The 20,119-nt window shown below is 38.1% G+C and overlaps 1 protein-coding gene across 13 annotated transcripts in view; it reads left to right on the plus strand.

Moving 5' to 3' along the window:
• Positions 1–20,119, plus strand: part of MYBPC1 (myosin binding protein C1) — a 79,090-nt gene that overhangs the window by 16,585 nt on the left and 42,386 nt on the right. For 6 of the 13 annotated variants that reach the window (XM_036019472.1, XM_036019474.1, XM_036019473.1 and 3 more), the window contains exons 2-10: positions 415–456; positions 3,255–3,296; positions 10,669–10,707; positions 11,234–11,269; positions 12,886–12,996; positions 14,774–14,922; positions 15,257–15,374; positions 16,851–16,902; positions 18,991–19,047. In XM_036019472.1, the coding sequence (XP_035875365.1) occupies positions 415–456; positions 3,255–3,296; positions 10,669–10,707; positions 11,234–11,269; positions 12,886–12,996; positions 14,774–14,922; positions 15,257–15,374; positions 16,851–16,902; positions 18,991–19,047 (646 nt within the window). The remainder of the gene's footprint in view (positions 1–414; positions 457–3,254; positions 3,297–10,668; positions 10,708–11,233; positions 11,270–12,885; positions 12,997–14,773; positions 14,923–15,256; positions 15,375–16,850; positions 16,903–18,990; positions 19,048–20,119) is intronic. The other 7 variants (XM_036019479.1, XM_036019480.1, XM_036019484.1 and 4 more) reach the window with 4 other exon arrangements.

Consider the following 20,119-nt stretch of genomic DNA (forward strand, 5'->3'; position numbering starts at 1 on the left):
AGGGACACGCTTGCCACTCACAGTGTCTCATTTTATGCTCACAGCAACCCTATGCATATAAGGTAGATGCTGTGTCTGATTTTCCAGAGAAGGGAAGCAGGCTCAGTGCCATTAAATGCCCTGCTGCTGCCACCTGGATCCCCATTTTACCTGTGTTCTACGCGTCACTAACCTCTCCCATTACCTGAACATCGATATGATACCATTTAGATCCTCACCTTACACCATACGCTAAAAGGCAGTGTGTCTCAGGCCTCTTGATGCCACAGGTGGATGCTTTACCTGCTTCATCCTTTTTGTCAGTGCAGGTAAGATGACTGATTACCTTGAGTTTAGTGCAGCCAGGGGCTAAGGAAAGTAGCTTTTCTCAGTGATTCATGAGTCTAACACTTCCATTACTCTTTTCATTTCTAGAAAATGAAGCGCCCGCCCCAGCCCCAGCCCCACCCCCCGAAGGTAAGTTAAAACACTACCTCACACATTGGGGCTGCAAGTCCAGAATGTCTATCCCCACACGATTTGGCCTTCAGGGGAGCTGTGAGCTTTATTTAACTCGTGTGGAGAAGTTGGACGGTCACAGTTGTAATAGGTTTATAACAGTAACAACAGCAACTACAACAACACATTGTGTTCATATAACCCTCTCACATGGATTTAATTTGGATGACACATCATATAGTTATAAAACCCTTCGAATTATGGCAAAGTTGTCGTTACGCCCAGGTTTGGGTGTTGTGGAGACTGGGTCTCCATGGCACTGAAGGCTTTGGCAGTGTTTCCTCACATATCGCTAAAGGCAAACAAAATACACATCTTTCTTGTGAGAGAGGGGAGTGGATCCCACCTGGGTCCTGGAAGATCACCGGCCCCTTCTTGACTTGAACTATGCCACCATCAAGCACCTCCAGAAATGCAAGATTTGGGGGCCTCTGCCAGCTCAACCTCAGAACCAGCTTGTCCAGCTCTTAGTACCCTGTTGTCCACCAGGTGGCAACACAAACAAGGACTAAAGAGTCCGGTGAACTTGACAGGTAGAGGCAGTGCCCAGTGACACACAACAGGTGAAGCGTGCTTTCGCAGCTACTCAGACCTGAGGAAGAGAACAGGGCTGAAGGGATGACAAGCCCAAGTGGAATGCTAGGCTCCCAGCATGGATCTCCAGACCCAAACAACGTGCTTTTTCCCAGGGAGACACCAAAGGGCCTTCTCTCGCCATTCCTCCTCTTGGGCCAGGATGAGAAACTAGCATTTACTAAAGAATTGTTCACACAGACTCATAGACACAGAGAACCGATTGATGGTTGCCAGCGGGGAGAGGCGTTGAGGGCCTGGGTGAAAACAGTGATGGATGGAGAAGTACACATTGGTAGTTATGGAATAGTCACAGGGCCGTAAAGGACAGCGTGGGGAATATAACTGATAATTTCATAATAATTATGTATGGTGCCAGGTGGGCACTGGAAATAACAGGGCGAATGCTTTATAAAGTATATGATTATCTAACCACTATGCTGTACACCTGAAACTAATACAAAATAAAATTGAATGTAAACTGTAATTGAAAAAATGTTTTAACAAGAATTATTCTTAAAGTATCTACCATATGCACAACTCTGCCCTAACCCTTCAGAAGAATACAGAGCTACCTACCAGATACTTATGGATAACTGGGTACGAACAAATTGTACCAGGTGTAGTAGAGAACTCTAATTAGAACACATTTCCCTGTATTCAGTTTGCTTATCCCAAGTAGAAAATAAAATACAGAGCAGAGAACAGTTCAATAAAATAGAACCACTAGGTTGAAGCATGAGGCATGACTCTAAGAACTTCACCAAGACACTGTGTGATTTGATTCATTTAGTGCGTGTTACTTGAATTGACAATGTGGCGTGAAGACAAGGGGAGGGAGGTCACTGTAGACCAGTCCAGCCGAGTTGAAAGCAGGAAATGAGGAAAGCCTCAGTGGCTAGTAATCGTTTTACGCAGAAATTTATAAGGGGATTATGCAGCTCTTCCACCCTGGAGATCATTTTCAGGAGTGCAGTTTGAGAAATCTAACTGCTCACATGAGCCCCGTTGTCCAGCTAAGAACACCAGGTCACACGCTCAAAATCCTTAAATGATATAGAGGAGTATTGCTATGTGTCAAAATGAATGAAACGAGCTCAGTGCCACATGAGTTTAAACAGGGGTAAGCTCAAGTTTAACTTTCTTTCAACCAGTATAAATGTGTGGCTTTTTTTTTAGGAACTGCTTCTTTGGTAGGTTTCCCCCTTACATACACAGATGTATTTTTGCCAATGCTGTATAGATTGAGGACCTACAGGCCATTACAGATAGAACCTTTCCCTTCTGTTCTTCAGATCAGTGGCTGTCATTGGACCACTAGGAAGTTTCCTTTATTTTGCCATATTTCATATTCATTGCACAATACTGACTTCCTGTTGCTCAAACAAGTCTCCTACTAAACTCTGCTAAAAACGTCTTTATGAGTTAACTAAGATTCAGATCTACATTCAATCAAAGGAGAGAGTTCGTGCTTGAAAGAATTCTTTTTAAAAATATACCATAAATCAGACACCATTTGCAGGTGTCCAAACTAATACAATTCTGCACGGAGAGAAACGCAAAGTAGATGGCCTCATGATAAACTCTGATTTTACTGCTATCATATTGAACTTATTGCCACTCATCTTGACCCAGAAGATTAATACGTGCACCAAAGTATTTTCTTTGAAACTCTTGTACAATTACAGCTTTTATACCCTGGCTATATTATATTAATATCATTCTATAACATTATTTAGAAGTAAACACTATTAGAACCACTTCATGCATCAAACTTCCTTAGAAAGGCAGTCAGACCCTTGTCGGGGTCCACGAGGAAGTGACCCACCCTAATTGCCGTGTGCCGACTCACTGACCACTGGAGCATGGCCCACGTTTTATACTCGTTCCACGCCAGCATGTTCTAGTGTGAACCCAACAGCCGAATGTATTTTCACAAAATCTCTATTGTGTGTCTGTGTATATACTTTTTTCAAGTGATCAGATGAATTGCTTTTATAAAAAGTTTAATGTGACTCTACATTATAATCCCCAAATTCATTGTTCATGTGCAGCATAATAAATGTGTATGTAATATCGTTTATGATCTGTCTGTTTTCATTTATCCCCCCCACACACACTGCCCATCACACAACAAAATATCTTAAGACACTTTGTAAAATGTGTTTGTACTTTCCACACAGAACCAAATAAAGAGACGGAAGCTGGAAATGCACCACCAAAAGGTGAGCGGAGGGAGAAAGAATGAGGCTGAATCTAGTAAAATTAGAAGCAGAAAGAGGTCAGTAATGATCGCCAGGGAGACTCCGTGGAGTTTCTCGGCACTCTCTTTCATCAGTGTGGTTGAGTGTTCCTTGTTTTCATCTTAGCTACGCAACCCAATGGTGCTTTGATCAGTTTTCATTACACAAACTTTCTAAAATAAAAACAGTAATGATTAAAAAATATCACAAGCACTCATTGAGATGCCAGCAAATTAATTAGTACTTTTCTGTTTCCAGTGTGCAGATCAAGGAATAGGTATGTCTGGATTACACCAGTTTGGAAACTTATCTGGGTTGCCCAGGTTTTACTTTAATTGAATGTTTTCATGTTACTGTGCAAACTGTTCTAGGTTTCATTAATAATTTTGAAGGCCAACATCTCATTTTGTAACACTGTATATTAACGTAGATTTATATAATAATTTATGTAGATGGACAAGACAACCTTAAGCAAACATCACATTGCTCCTTACTGATTTGGAAATTCATTTATTTCTGGAATAGTACTCTACTTTTACTTTACATGTGGATAGTCTATTTTTATTTTTATATTTTTAGATAGTCTAGTTTTAAACCATGGGTAATCTTTATTACATGGATCCACGAAACACTAATTCCTTTGTGTCATGGAGGAAGTCACTGTTGTTTCCAACCATCATCTTTAGCTAAGAAGAATTAGCTTTCTACAAAAGAAAGTTTTGACAGGCAGATTTGACAATTCTGCTTTACATATTTGTATCACCACTTATATGTTCTTTTTTTATTTGTGTAATGAATAACATAGTTTAAATTTTGGAATAACCGGTTATTTCCAGACTACAATAAGGTCTTTCTTTCTGGATATCACTCCAAAGTATGTTAAGTATCTTTGTTCTTACTATGCCATATTTTTTACCTAATTCCTATGATATTATTGTCTTCTATACATTAGTAAAATACTTTTCTTCTTTCTTTCAGTACATTGGACCACTTTTCTTCAACTAACTTGAACTTATACTCTCATAAATGAACACATAATTTTGTAGCATACTCACTTTGTCCTTGACCTTCAGTGACTCCCATGGATAGTAACCTGAATACTAATCCTGGCTGCATGAGACACAGTCTGAAGGTTATCTGCTTATGGAATGCAGACAATGCAGACTCCTAGAACTCTTCCATGTGATGGGTTCAAGGATGTTTGGACATCTGGCTGAAGTTATTGTAACATTATTCTCTACAAAGCCGATGGCATACACCTCTGTTTCCAAATTTGGAAAGGTGTTTGGGCCAGGTTCTACGGCTCAACCAACAAAGAAGATGACGTGATCCCAGAGGGCAAGCTGGCAAAGTTAAAACAAAGTCTGTGCCTTATCCTTAATATGAAAAGTCATCCAATTATATGTGTGTGCTTAAATGAGAAAATGCCTTTCTATATATTAAAGTCAACCACCCAACCAAACAGTCAATCAATCAATAGAAACTTCTTTGTGCAGGACACAGTTTGATGAAAGAGCAAGATGAGATGACTAGGGAGGGAGTCCTGATTAGTAGCATTTTCCCTGACATTTGCGGCAGTCAAGCAAGGCCATGGCCCCATGCAGTCACATGCCCAAGTCCATAGACTGCCATGTATCTATTTTCTCTACATGCCTAGGAAGAAAATCAATTTAGGATAGAGGGGGATACCCCTATAATAAAGAAGGTAGGTTAAGTGGAGGTTGTTTCTAAATATATAAACCTTTCAACTATTACCCACTTTCATCAAGGACAGCAAAATTTGAAAGAAAATGCTTGAGAGAAAAAAATAGACACAATAAACTCTGCTGTATGTATGGGGGTGGTAGAGAAAGAAGACTTGCATGAGCATAAACAAGATTGACCACCCTCAGTCCATCTAACTGAATTTTAACCATTCAGCTTGGGTTTCACTCCTTTATACAGCTTCCCCCCGACTTCTACCTCCCCTTCCTCCTGAGTTCTCTTGGTCCTGTTCCCTCTGTCATTCAGTCACTCTTTTCTCCTCCTCATTACGTATTAATGGCTCACTTCTTCCCCTAACAGGCTGTGTAAGTTTTTTGACAGCTGGGCGCCATGTCCTAACACCTCTTTGGGCCCCTCATGTTGTTTTTCCTAGTGTCTGGCAGAGTGCCGCACAAAGCAACCTCCTAATAGGTACCTGTGGAATGAATGAACAACGGAATTTTCATGCTGGCTTTGCTGCCAATCACATAGACAATGACAGTCTAGACAGAGTTTTATTTGCATTTGCTGGGCAGGAGGATGACCATTCCATGCACACTCAATAGTGAACTTCAGAATGAGACAATGATCATGGCCGTTGAGTGCTCATCCTCAAAACAGAGAGATAATGTAAGCCCAACCCAGTTAAAGCTATTGAAACTGGTCATGCCTAGATATTAGTGCATTTTCATACTTTAATTAGTCCCCTAATTACTTAGGGGACTTACTAAGTATATTCAGTTAATAGCTGCAAGACTGTCACTGTTGAGAACATTATTTAAAGCAATACAGCCTTACTGCCATTCTCATATTGTCTGAATCATTCTGTGACAACCGGAAATGTTCTGAAAATATCTGTGTAGCCACAGAATGTGGTTTGGTTCTGATATCAATCTTATATAGTAGTGCTTGTGGGTAGATTCGCCAACTTTTTATATTTACTAAGAGTCTCTGTCAGGGAAATAGCTGGTTTTCCAGGATGAGGTTTTGCTACTTGTTGATTGGCTTGTTTGTTTGCCTGCCTCTGGACTTACTCATCCAGCTCTCCTGTTCCTTAATACTGCCCACTTTGTCCTGGAATTGAAACAGTAGAGACGACAATGAAAAAAAAAATGTGTTTAACCAAACAGGAATTTCCATGTGCAAATCCCCTTTCAGATCATGCTGTAAGACAATGTCCTTATAAAAATAAAGCTACCAGGATTTAGGATTCTTCCAGAAGAATGACAGGTGGCAAATCAATAAGATGCAAAGTACAAATTATTTTTTTATATCCTCAGTGGGGCCAAAGAACTGTCCTTTATTTGAACATTTATTTATTTAGCAAGTATTCAGAGGCAGCTATGGTGCCAGGCACAGAGTCCTGCCCTCCTGGAGCTGACTTCAGGGAGCTTTAGAGAAGAGAATGGCTGTCAGCAGAATACAGTGGATTGTCAGTTTTGAAAGCAGACAATTGTCAGGGAGGGCCAGGATAACGTAGGTGCTCAACTGGGAGCATAGGATCTTATGATCCATTGACACTGTATGTGCGAATGTAGAATAAGGAGACTCACTCTCTTCTGTGCCTTAACAATGAATGGGCCCTTGGGAAGTTCTGAAACAGGTCTAATAGCATTAGGATCAGAGATTACTTTGATGATCAGTACTCATTTTAATGCCTAAGCTCTGATATATATATATATATATATATATTTAATTTTTATTTTTTGTGTCTTATTAATGTATAGTTCGCAGATACCTTGGTAAGCCCAACTGGGATAGTTACTGACTCTTTATTTTTCTTCCAGAAAAATAACTGCTTTTGATAATCGTGGCAAGAGAAGTAAAATTTTCTTTTCCCAGGCAATAACCATCATAACTGAACCCTGTGCGTATTAAAGAGCTCACATAACTCGAGCTGAAGAATCTTTCTTTTGGCATGAGTTTGGATAGCAGAGGATGAAGAGAATCAGCAGAGGGTCCTGAAAATTTCTCCTAAATAATATAATTTTTTAATTTAAAATGTGATTAAACTTTTTTTCTTCATTTAGGTCCCTTTGCATCTATAGTAGCATGATATTCATGCTTCTTACTAGCGTGCTAAAATATTTTGCTGAAATTTTACCTTCAGGAATCAAGACAGCTGTCCATGAAAATGCCACTGTGCTTTATATTTCTTTGTAATGAACTTTGTTAAAATTAAAATCACCATCTTTTTAATTCTAATACAAAGCCATTAGAAAATACAACATCAGTTTAATAGGATTGGGGAAGAAAAATTATTAAATAAGCATATTTATGGTAAGACGAATCCTGATTTCAGAACTATCAACATGTGAAGGCATATGTCTTTTAGTTACGAAAATAAATTAATCAAATGCCTCAACACATGATGGATTAGTGTTAGCTGTTGATATTATTGTCTTCCATATGTGGTAGTTGTGCTGTTGTTATGTTTGGTCATGTATGTGAATAATTACTAAAACTGATTGCCCCACTTGAGGAATTCCTAATCTATCTAAATCAAATCAGGTATTCAACCAAGGCTTGTTTATAGTCACATGTATTTTAATTTCATATGCTTTTTGACCTTCATTCTAAAATTTCAACAATAATCCTAAGTTCGTGTTACATAAAAAATTAATTTAAAAAGGCAATTTAAACCAACCACAGGTAGAACTTATTTTAGGCTTAAGAGAGGATGAAGAATTGTAAGAATGCAAATGTTCTATTATCTCTGGAGGTCTCTCCCTTGAATTTCAGATTTCATGTGTCCTCCCCTAAAATCCCAGGCTTGAAATAGGAGACTGAGTTCTTTCTCTTCTTTCCAGGCATTCTTCTTTGGGAACTTCAGTTGTTTAAAGAATCCTTTTCACGGTTTTACAAATGCTATTTTCCCATGACTGGAACACAGATAAAATTCTGCCTTGCTAGTTGCCCCTTCTGTGTAGCTAGGAGAGAGAGCTCCGCTGCCCTGGCCCACATCTTCATTAATGCTGCATTCTCAAAACAGATGTGCGTGTTTTTGTCATCAATGCAGTCCGTTTTAAATAGAGAAAAAAAGAGAAATTATGACTTACATCGCATATATTTCTTGCTTCGTTTTGTTTGAAAATGTTCTTTGCATGGTGCCATGCCTTTCGTATGTGTGCTGTTGACTTAGGCACAACCCAAAAGATTTGGATATTCAGTTTCCCTTCTGGCAATAGAACCTGCTTTTCCATGGTAAAGAAAACAATGAAACGTTTCATTTTAATCCAATTCCACCAAATTCAACCAGGCAACTTTTCAAGAATTTCAAGTCAGCATCCCCACATCTTAACTACATTTCTGAATCTGAAGGGATGCCAGGACCAAAGATACTTCTAAAAGAAGGGAAAATGTAAACTTCTCAATTATATTTTCCAGCACTCTAGTAAATCACATATTGCCAGTTGAGAAGGAATTGCTGTTTGGAAGTAATGTTGGGTCATCCAGATCATTTCCTGGAGCTCCGAAGCACTGGTTTAATATGTGGTGCCTTAATAATCTAGATAATTGTGCATGCCCCCCCCCACAAGAGCTTTAATGTTTAGTGGACATTTAAACTACTCATTCATTGATGTTTTGTTTATCTCTTCAATTTGGTTGTATGAAAATACGTGAATACTCTTCTCAGTCATTCAGCATTCTAAACAATGAACTCAAGGATTCATTATAGACTGTGCACAAAGCAAGCTAACCACAAAATCAATATAAAATGAAGTGTTCATTTGACTTAAAATGGTTCTAGTTTCTAGTTTATACATAATAAAGGAAGTTCCTTTCTACAATTTGTTTGAGTTTTAAAAGTTCTTTTTCAAGGACTTTTATAAGACTTTAAATCAAAATTCTTTACATATTTCAGTAAAGTCTTCAAATAAGATACAAGAATATAATACTAATATTGAATTAAATTTATGGAAAATAATGTTTTTAACTTGAAAGATATTTCATTTTTTGTTACATAAATTTAAGATTTTATCTATCTATCTTTAGAGAGGGAAGGGGGAGAGAGAGAGAGAAAGAGAGAGAGAGAAACATCAACGTGCAGTTGCTGGGGGCCATGGCCTGCAACCCAGGCATGTGCCCTGACTGGAAATTGAACCTGCGATGCCTGGTTTGCAGCCCACACTCAATCCACTGAGCTATGCCAGCCAGGGCTGTTACATAAACTTTTAATTATCTAACAATCTTCTGAAATACAGAATTCGGCTGGTGGCTCAGAAATACATGTACTTCCCCAAATGCACAGTTTTGTGGAAAGGTAATGATATTGCAGAAGAAAAGGATTCAAAAGTGAACTAAGTGTGGGCAATGTTAACTGCTATATCATTTCTTGTCTCCACCCTCCGTGCTAGAACGTATTTGCAAATTGAAGGCTTTGAGATGTCTCTCAACAAAAGCACACACACCATCCAATAAAATACAAGCATTTACTTGGTCTAACATCTCCAGGCTTCTCTGAGCACAGGAAAGCTTCCTCTGAAGCATCCTGAATCTCACAGTATCCAGTGAGTCACCTCTTGGGTTCTGAAGATAGAACATTAAAGTTGCCCTAGTTATTCTGTAAAAAATAATAAAACATAACTTTGGTTGAGTTTCAGAAGAGAAAGTTCAGGCTAGTAAACTGTATTTGTTGTAAATATTCTAATAAATTATACAAAAATGTGCTATTTTATCTCAAAGAATTTTTAAAGCACTTTTTAAGTCGTGTATGTGTTTGTCGTATCCTACTTTATTGAGTCATACAAGTTTGTGCTTTCATACAAGTTTGAAATCCACAATTATTCTAGTATTTTAAGTACAAATATCATTATCATGTACACTAACACTGGTCTTCATGCTTTGGAAGGAGAGGGGCAGAGGTTTGGATAACACATGCCTACTTAAACAAAGACATTTTACAATTCAGACATTTTCCAAAAAGGAAATAATCAGTGTCTCTGTACCTAAACACTCCAAGGCATATTTTGAATTTCATGAATGTTCATGGGTAGATATTTCAAAAATTATACAGCAGTGGCCAACACCAATGTAATCTCGGGAAAATATACAATTTCTAAAATAATTACTGGTAAATTTAGTAAGTGTGATAAATTGATTTATATTAGTGTTGACTTTTCTTTCCTAAATATAGAAAGGAAATTAATTAAGAGATTTTTGTTCTCAAACAGTACATATATGTTTTTATGTCTGTGTCCAAACGACCACGGTATATGAATTAATTACTCCTGTGGTTGACCTTGGTTACAAAATAAGAACTCAAAACCACTTCTATTGTGGATTTCATCAAGGTTAGAATTTTTAGCATTCTAAAAATTCTAATTTTTTTTCTTAACCTATAATCACAGAAAACACTTACAGAGAGCTCCAATTTTTAATTTATATTTTCATTTGGATTACCCTGCTCTCTCATCCTTTTATTTATTTTTCTCTTTTGCCCCAAATACTCAAATTTGATCTCTTAGGTACCAAGTCTTCTCAGGCTTACTCATCAATTGAAAGCGTTTTGTGTAGTTTCTCCTCTTCTTTTTTCAGATTTCTCTTTTCTCAGGATACTTGGGATGAAGTCCTTTTCTCCTTGACTTTGTATACCCATTTCTTGTTTCAGATGAAGAGGAAGGCTCCCCGGCTATTGCCCTGCCTCCAGGTTAGGATGATCCCAAACCCTTCTTTCCCCCACTCTATAATTTAGTATTAACTGACTGTAGAGGAAAAGAAAGGGCAGAGCACCTCAAGGAGACAAGGCACAGCGTGGGGACACCAGATTGTGCCGGTGCCAGAGACAAGAGGGAAAATGTTACCTTGAATGGCAACTTCTTTAAAATATGAGAACATTTTTTAAAAAAAGTTTTGTTTGTAAAATAAGATTTTCAAATCTTCAATATAAATTTTAGAGGCAAAAATATTTGGTTTCCATTTGCAGCTACGTACCCCTTCCCTCTGCTCTTTAGATATTTTCATATTTTAAATATTGCTATTGTTTTTTAAATAAGACATGTATTTTTAGAGATGCTTTCATAGCTGAAGCTCTACTGATTTTCCGTCCAAGCCAACTTCTAGTTTTTTTTCTCCCCACCATCAGAAGAGGGTTTGAGGGATCCAAGGAGGTTGAAGTCAGCACTTCCTTTGTACCCCCTTCCTCTTGCATCATCCGAATCACCCTTTTCTTTCAGGTTTGGGTAGTCGGGCCCTGGAGAGAAAAGATTCAGGTGAGCAGATGCCTGGAGAAGGGCATCCCGAATCTATCCTAATATAATCACTAATGATCTCATTTCTTGAAGCTGCACTGATTCTAATCTTTGTTTTATTCACTTTGTAGCTCTGATAGCCATCTTTCCATGACATTGCTTCTTACAAGAAAACTAATGTATTGAGAAACAATTAATTTTGCATGATAGACACAAATTCAGCCATCTAGCCACATGCACCACAGGTTTGTTTTATTATAACTGTCATTGTTAACATTTGACAAATACACAGAGAGTGCAGAAGTTAGATGATAAGTTGCATTTTTATAGAACTTCACATACAGCTGATAAAAAAAAAACCCTACACATGCATACTGTCAGGTGTGCTACAGTTCTCTGAGGTAATTCATTCATTCAACAGATTTGTGTTGAGGGCCTACGATGATCTTTCTATGGGCTTCTTATGGGCCAGGCATCTGTAGGTATAAAAATGCACAAAAGAGTAAATGTGTTCTAAACACGAACACATTTCTCATGTTCTAAATGTGTGGGGCCATGATTCACTATTATTATTAATACCACAGACACCCACAGCATAAAAACTTTAACATTGACTTTGTTATTAAAACGTTGTGTAATCATGTGATTACATTGCATAATTTCATTGTGAAAATGATGGTCTCTATGGATAGAAATACTAAGCATGATTGATACATGACAACTAAAATAACTAAATCTACATTTCGTTCTTTTTGAGAAACATTAACAGGTAGAGTTGGCAACCCATGCATTTTTTTTCAGTATTTAAGCGGCTGAAACTGAACTTCTCTGAAATCAGCTCTTGGAGACAGAAGGAATATCCACAGTTCTCTCCTACCCTCCTCAATGGAGTTGACTGGTGTTACTCCAAGCTAAGCACCTGGAGTGCAAACTAGAAAATGCAAAATAAACTTCATTTCCAGGTTCTCTCTCTTCATGGAAAAGCCTCAAAGAGCTTTTCTTTTCTTGCTATTTTTCTGGGCTTTTTCCCCCTTTCAGGACATTCCTAGTATCTTTGAAATTTGTACCTGCAGGTCATGATCTGTTACTGAATTGTCAAAATTTGGCCTCACCTGTATGATCCTAATAGAATTGTCTAATTATACAATGGCAAGGAATTTAGAAATACTGGGCCAGACTTGTTTGTCTGATCCTTCCCAGATGACCTGTAAACTGGCCCATCCAATTCTTTTGTTGTGAGATATGGCCTTATAGTCAGTCACCTGCAAATTACCGAGAGTAGTGCTTTAATATACTTCCCCTTACTTATCCGTTAGAGGTCAGGCAGGACGGAAAAATAAAGGAACTGTGGCTTCCAACAAAGACAGAGTAACAACCTACCTGAAAAGTTTTACTATTTCTAGGAATTAGAAAATGTTCCTTTATCCCATCATGGAAGAGACATCCCTGTAAGAAGGGAATCTGTCGCCCTCTACCGATGGCTGCAGGGGAGATGGATGGAAAGAGTGATGTTACATTTATCCAGGTGGATTAGACAAAGAGAAGCTTTAGCGTCATTGAGAACAACAAACCCAGGTAAGTCTGCCTTTGAAGCACTTGGCCCTGAAATGATCCTTTTCCTTCTTTCTGCTCATTAGAGTGGTCTCTTGGCGAATCACCTGCCACAGAGGAACAAGTCAAGCAGAACACCAATTCTGAGCTGTCCACCCTGTTCGTGGAAAAGCCTCAAACAGGAACAGTGAAAGTTGGTGAGTGCCAACCATCGAATCCTGCTTTTAAAAGAAAATGCAGGTAGAATTTATACAACATAAAATTAACCACTGTGAAGTGAACAACCAGGAGCTATTAATACACTCAATATTTGACCACTACCTCTATTTAGTTCCAAAACATTTTTGTTAACACAAACAGAAACTTTGTACCCGCATTAAGCAGTTACTCCCCATTCTTCCTCCCCTCAGCCTCTGGCGACCACTAATCTGCTTTGTCTCTATAAATGTCCCTATTCTGGATATTTCATATAAATGAAATTACACAATAAGTGACCATTTGTGTCTGACTTCTTTCACTTAGCATAATGTTTTTGAGGCGTATCCATACTGTAGAATGAGTCAGTACTTCCTTTCCTTTTTATGGCTGAATAATATTCCATTGTGTGTCCATATGAAATCCCGCTTTTATAGCCTGAAAAGGTGAGTGAAGCTATCATTTCAGTACACTTCAGCATGTAGGAGTCTAGTGCCTGGAGCCTGGAGCTTGGAGCCAGGTTGGATTGACATCAGTTTCATCTGTCTAATGGGGACGATATTACCTGTGAAGTCCTTAGAACAGTGTGTGACATAAATTAAAGCTCTGGGCCACTGTTTGCTGTCAACAACATGCCTCACTCTGTAAGATGACCACAGCCCTGTACACACACTATATCATAATGTATAGCATCCCAGAGGAAGCTAGTTGAACAGATGGTTCAACTTTGGAAACATTCATTCAAGAATATCAATTACACATCCGTTAAAACATTGTTCTGAACACTGAGTATAACATGTGAGCACTTAGAACTTCCAGTTTTAATTTCTAGACAATAAGAAATTAAACAAACAGATAATCACAAATGCCAAGTGACTAAAGAAAATAAACAGGGTGGTGAATTAAAGAACCACTTGGGGTCCAGGAATTTGAATTAAAAATTTTTTTATAGAGAATACACTGGGGTCAGAACTAGTCTTTGACTCTGAGCTAAACACTGTGCACATGAGCAAATGGAAGACTCGAAGTACATTTGCCTGTGAATGGAAATGTTTTCTCCCCTTGTTTCCAGAAGACACCGAAATGCTGGGCTGGCCATGGGGCTAGAGTTTTTGCTATTTAGGGTCTAATCAGTAATCTGTCTATTCAAATAGATATGTAAGTTTATCTCAAAAAGATCAGCTTCATTTAGTCGTATTCCTATAATTTCAGGCTTCCCTTCACTTGCATAATAGAAAAGATTTGAAAAAATTCATACGCTGTATATCTCTACATAAATCTGTAGGGTTTTTCTCATTTTTATTTCATATATGGATTATAAAACCAAAGAGAAAATGATTTCTACTGATTAAACCATTACTCCTTTGTTCCATAAACCTCAAAAGCAGAAAAAGTTTGAGTAACTTAAAAACATCTAGGGTACTCATTCAAAAAAGTCAGTGCCAGTTCATTGCACAATTTCAGGGTACCAGCCACACAATTGGGTATGTGGTGCAACCCATGTACCTCCTTCTAGCTGAGAGCAAAACAAACAACAATATTTTTTAAAATTTATTTATTTATTTTTAGAGAGGGAAGGGAGGGAGAAAGAGAGAGAGAGAGAGAGAAACATCAATGTGTGGTTACTGGGGGTCATAGCCTGCAACCCAGGCATGTGCCCTGACTGGGAATCGAACCTGAGACACTTTGGTTTGCAGCCCGAGCTCAATCCACTGAGCCAGCCAGGGATGCAAACAACAATTTTCAAACCACAGTCTGAATCACTTGTGCTTTTTCTAGGTGCAAATATCACCTTCATAGCCAAAGTCAAGGCTGAAGATCTTCTTAGAAAACCCACTGTCAAATGGTTTAAAGGGAAATGGATGGACCTGGCCAGCAAAGCTGGGAAGCACCTCCAGCTGAAGGAAACCTTCGAAAGACAAAGTCGGGTATGGCCCTGAACTCCTGGCATAGCAGTTTGGCTAGCTCGTTCCTTCTGTGTGGGTAGAAGGTCATTTTTAGGTTCGGCTTTGAGAGATTTCAGTCTCAGAAAATTCTCTGGAGTTACAGTTCCTACTGTCTACTCTTAGCATGCCTGCCTTGCTGTGCCCAGGATCTGTGGAGCACACTGACCCCACTTCTGTTGAGAGCATCATCTTGAAATCCCCAGAGACAGACATGTCTTTAGCCATGGCTAAAGAATTTGGAAAATTACTGAAATGTGATGGCAACTTTCTGTTGGCGAGGTAGGACTGAAATGTGTCTGGATGCATTTTCTTGCAGATATACACATTCGAGATGCAGATCATCAAGGCCAAAGAGAACTATGCAGGAAACTACAGGTGTGAGGTCACCTACAAGGATAAGTTTGACAGCTGTTCATTTGATCTTGAAGTACATGGTAAGAGAGAGTTCTTGTTTGGATAAATGTGATTTGTTTTTAATGGGGTATGAGGGCACGGAGGAGAAGGCCATTCAATACCATGAGATATTGAAAATAAAGTTTGCTTTAAAATGGTGTATGTTCTGATTGTGATAGTCGCAGCAAGCCTGCTGAATTAAATAGTTATGAGGCCATTTATTAGTGGAAGTTGGGGATCCTGTTCCCAGGTACTTCTTGTCCATGCTATCTATATTTCTTCAATCTCCCAAATAAGGGCAAATGCCATGTTTTGCTGCTACTGAATGTACGTGTTTTACTGAGTTCACTTATTACCTCTCAGGTGTAGTGATGAGTTAATACGATCTAAGGATGTCAGGATACCCGGGTAGAAGGGGGGATTTCTCTTACAAGGACTAACATCAGATATGAAAGTTCCCCATCCATATGTTCTGTGTACTGCCCAGAGTGAATTTAATAGGGATAAATATAAAGGTGTCCATGTAGAATGGGGGCAAGAAACCTCCCACTTCACTAAGTCTACAAAGGGAAAGGTGACTTTGCAGCAAAGATCATAAACTTAAGATGAATCTAAAGTGTGACATAGTGACAAAAGACAAAGCTGGCATCATTTAAAACTGGGTCATTAGAAGGGGCATGGAACTTAGGTTTAGAAAATGATACCACTCTCTGCAACAACCCGGCTGTTCTGTCTCTGGAGTAACGTCTTTGGCCAGCGACATTGTACCTCCACAAGGATCCCTGCTGGAGTAGGGTGACCAGGAGGATGGAGAATCCAGAAACCATGCCCTGTTCAGTGTGGGTGAAGGAGGTCAGGCATCTGTGGTTCATTGTAAAGAGGGGAAGGGCTGTCACACAGAAGGACAAGGCCATTTTCCATGTGCTCAAGAAGTATCTAGGCAGATTAGAATCGAAATGCGGAAAGTATGAGGAGTTGAGTTTTCTCTTAATATCAGATTGAGCTCTGTCAGCACAGCTCGGTGGATACACAGAAAGTTGTAAGATCCCATTCCGAGAGCTATCAGGCAGAGGCCGCATGGCCATGCGTGGAGGTGCGGTCAAGATTTCTGTGTCAAGTGGGAATCTGAGCAGTGTGTCTCCACCTTGGCCTGGCATATCTGAGAATCACCTGAAGGGCTTTATGAATTTGGATTTCTGGATGCCCATCTCTGATCTGGTGAATCAAAATCTCCAGCAAGGAGATCAACAAGCTGCTACTTTTTAAAAAGTTCTTTAGGTGTTTCTAATGGGGCAGGCAGGTGGAATGATAATGGGCTAAGGTAACTCCTCAAGTCCTTCCAGGGATTCCATGAGAGGGAGGATAAGTTAGGATACCTCAGCAGCCCAGCCATCCGGGAGAGCCATCCACCCTTCACCTGGCCTTTCCTCCTGAAGAATCCCCACGACCTAGAAAGCAACTGAGCACAAAACTGCCTTCTGAATGGTATCTTTTCATTGTTTTCTTTCCTTTCTAAGAATCTACGGGGACTACTCCAAACATTGACATCAGATCTGCTTTCAAGAGAAGGTAACTTCCAAAGGGGACTCTAGGTAGCTTTTCTATAACATGAAAGTAGATGATTTTCACAACACACCTTCTCTTCCTCTGGAATTCCAAACGAGACCAACTTTTTTCACTGTAGTTAAACACGCCACATATTCAAAACTTAGTGTTCTAGAAGAGGCATGGGCTGGGGGTCAAATCAAGTACAATGTATACTGATTGTTCTTAAGACTATTCTTGTCATTGTGAAGCTCTTGTTTTGGCAGGTTTCACAGTTGCCGTATAAAAACACACTTTTGATCTCCTCATATGTGGCTTCCTCCTTAATTGCATTATTTCCCACCAAATGGCCAAAACAAGATATTTATGTGAAGGTTCACATCTTGTATAGAACCAGTTAATTGATATAGAAAAATTGATATTGCTTTTCATCTAGAAATCACTTAGGGAACTATTAACCATGTGCCCAGAAAACCACAATTAAGTAGCTATTTACTGCAGTTAGCACTATTTAATTATTGAATTATCCTAAATGAAAGGTCACTGAGTTCATGGAATAAAAATCACTGTAAAAAGGAAGATATAATTGCCTACTTCGTTTATTTGCAGCTAACAAGGCTGAAAAATCAGGAGGTCAAGGAAGAAAAGTGAAAAATGTTTCTAGTCTATGTGAAGGGTAACTAACCCTTTCTTGTCATTATTTTACTCTCTGAACTTAAAGTTTCCAAAATATGAATTCCTTAATGAGAGCAGATGTTTTGTTCTTCATACAATTGACTGCACATACAGCTTTGTTAAATAAGATCCTCCCAAACTATCATAAAACAATGATTTAGCCTGCTAATAAAGTACATATTTTCCTCCTAAGTTATTAATAAATGAACATTTTAATTATTTTAAAAGACATTTAATATTACCCGATCAGTCAATTGGTATTTTTTTTAAAGTCATTAGCTTTCAAATCCCATTAGTTTCCTTTCACCTTCCCATGTCCAGAAAATGCAGATGTATGAAACTAAGCTCAAACCACGACAAGTACATTTCAGGAGACAGGAAAACACAATTTCCAAAATCTGTGCTTTAAAGGAATAGAAATGTGTTTACTTCAGAAGGTCTGCTCCAAATACCTGCTTATAAAAATTTTGAAAACACATCATTTGGGTCCAATTAGCATGACTTACGTGCTATACACGCTGTTTTTAAAACTGCAGACTCTTTCCTTAGAAACCATAACTAACATTTGCAAAGGGCAGGAAACAAAATCTTCATTAAAATATTAAACATGTAAGTAAATATGTAGTGCCATTTAAGTGTAAGCTCCATATCTTCTAATCAGAGTTTATAAGAAATACATTTATCAAAGATGGCTGCACGCCTAATTTAAGATGCATGTCTCTATAGGAAAGCACTTTTAAAAATTCCTAGTATTAGAAGGTTCATGAACAACTCAAAGGCAGACTTTTGAAAAGTCCATTTTAAAAAGGGGGATTTAACTATGAACAAGAAAATGAAAGGCTTGTAACTATTTCCCTTTAAAACAGAAAGGAATGTGTCTTGTAAAAAGCTCTGCACTACTTCATTTTTATGTTATGTTGGTATCATATTAGCTGAGTCATCTATTGGTGGACACGAAGAGGTTACCTCTGAATATAAGCTTTGCACTTATATATTTGACACTGGTATACTTTGTTCTCTGAGCCAATCTCTGTTTGACATGAGTGACAGAGATCAGCAAAAGTTCTTTGCTTTTTACACAGGAATGTTTCTAGATCCCCCCAATTTGCAAAAACAAAGTACTGTGTGTTGTTTGGCTTAAGTGCATTTGTGTTACTCCACTTTAACACAAATCCAAGCTGTTACATATATGCAATCTACAAAAATGTGTCTTCTGGAATCGTAGAGTAACACAAGCTCCTCGTTTTCCACAAGTACACACTCCAAAACTTTTAAATGCGTCACTTGTGTGAAAAGCAATAGTTTGTGTTGATTCAGTCCCATGACTTGTGTGCCGGTACAAATTGCATATACATTATATGTAGAGTGTTTGGGGGAAACTGTTGTGTCTGTGTCTCAGCATTAAACCTGGATTTGCTTTTCTTTCGTTAATGACAGTGGAGAAGGTCAAGAGGATGCAGGGGAACTTGACTTTAGTGGTCTCCTGAAACGTAGGTGAGAACCAAGTGACGGAGTGAGGAGCTATGGTCTGGAAACCTTTTAGATACCCACTCAGAGAAGTCCAGTTTAAAGTAGATGCGTTTCAAAGAATTTCTTATATCTTAAAATGTGTTTTGCTTATAGAATATAACAGAGTCAACTAAGAAAGAGAGAGAAACAACAGCATACTAATCTGTTTAAGATGTTAACTGACGCTTTTACATTTTCTTCCTAAATGTTTTATGAGTCTTTGCATATTTTCGTAGTTGGGGATGAAGAAATTGAAAACTGAGACAAAAGATTTGAATACCTAAAAACATCTACATTCTCTCATTTCAATCGATTCCCTGTGATAATTGAATAAACAAAAGCTCCATTTTCCTGAAAAAGCAATTTCACAATTTTGGTAGACACCTCTGCAAATATATAGGGGTCCAGCAGAAATAAGGCCTGCTTGAGTGTGGTTGGTAGGTTAATAACATGGGTGTAATAATTTACAGTTTTAATTTGCGCATATCACCTAAAATGTCACATGGTGTGCTTGAGTGTGATAGTTATGTTACAGAATTACATGCTTATGATTTTGTAATAAAAGATTTTGCAGTAAAAAAGAGGGGCATTATTTTTGCCAGACCCTGTATTTTAAAGGCAGACCTACTTTAATATAGCATTTATGGTTCACTGTATTTCATTGAATCTAAGACACCATTAATTTTAAGGTATACTGTATTTCATAAACCACTGAGCAATAAAAATTGCTACAAAAAGTTTATTATGACAAACTATTGATTATAAATACATCCTTCTTTCAGAGAAGTTTAAAATGTTAATAAAAATGTGCATTTTAGAACAGATAAACTATGGTAGTAAAATGGAAATAAACATTTAGCATTATCACTCACACCCTTTAACATTGTTCTCTCTTGCAATAAAATTTCTATAATTTTATTACAATTGTTCAGCACATATCATTTTATAGGATTTCTGTCCATATAGTTGCTTATATGTAATCACATCATATGTGATATTATATTTGTTATATGTAAGTTAAACATATCCAGATATTTCGTGCAGAAACAACAAAAAG

This window comes from Phyllostomus discolor, chromosome 2 (assembly GCF_004126475.2).
Source record: "Phyllostomus discolor isolate MPI-MPIP mPhyDis1 chromosome 2, mPhyDis1.pri.v3, whole genome shotgun sequence".
In the NCBI taxonomy this organism is placed as follows: domain Eukaryota; kingdom Metazoa; phylum Chordata; class Mammalia; order Chiroptera; family Phyllostomidae; genus Phyllostomus; species Phyllostomus discolor.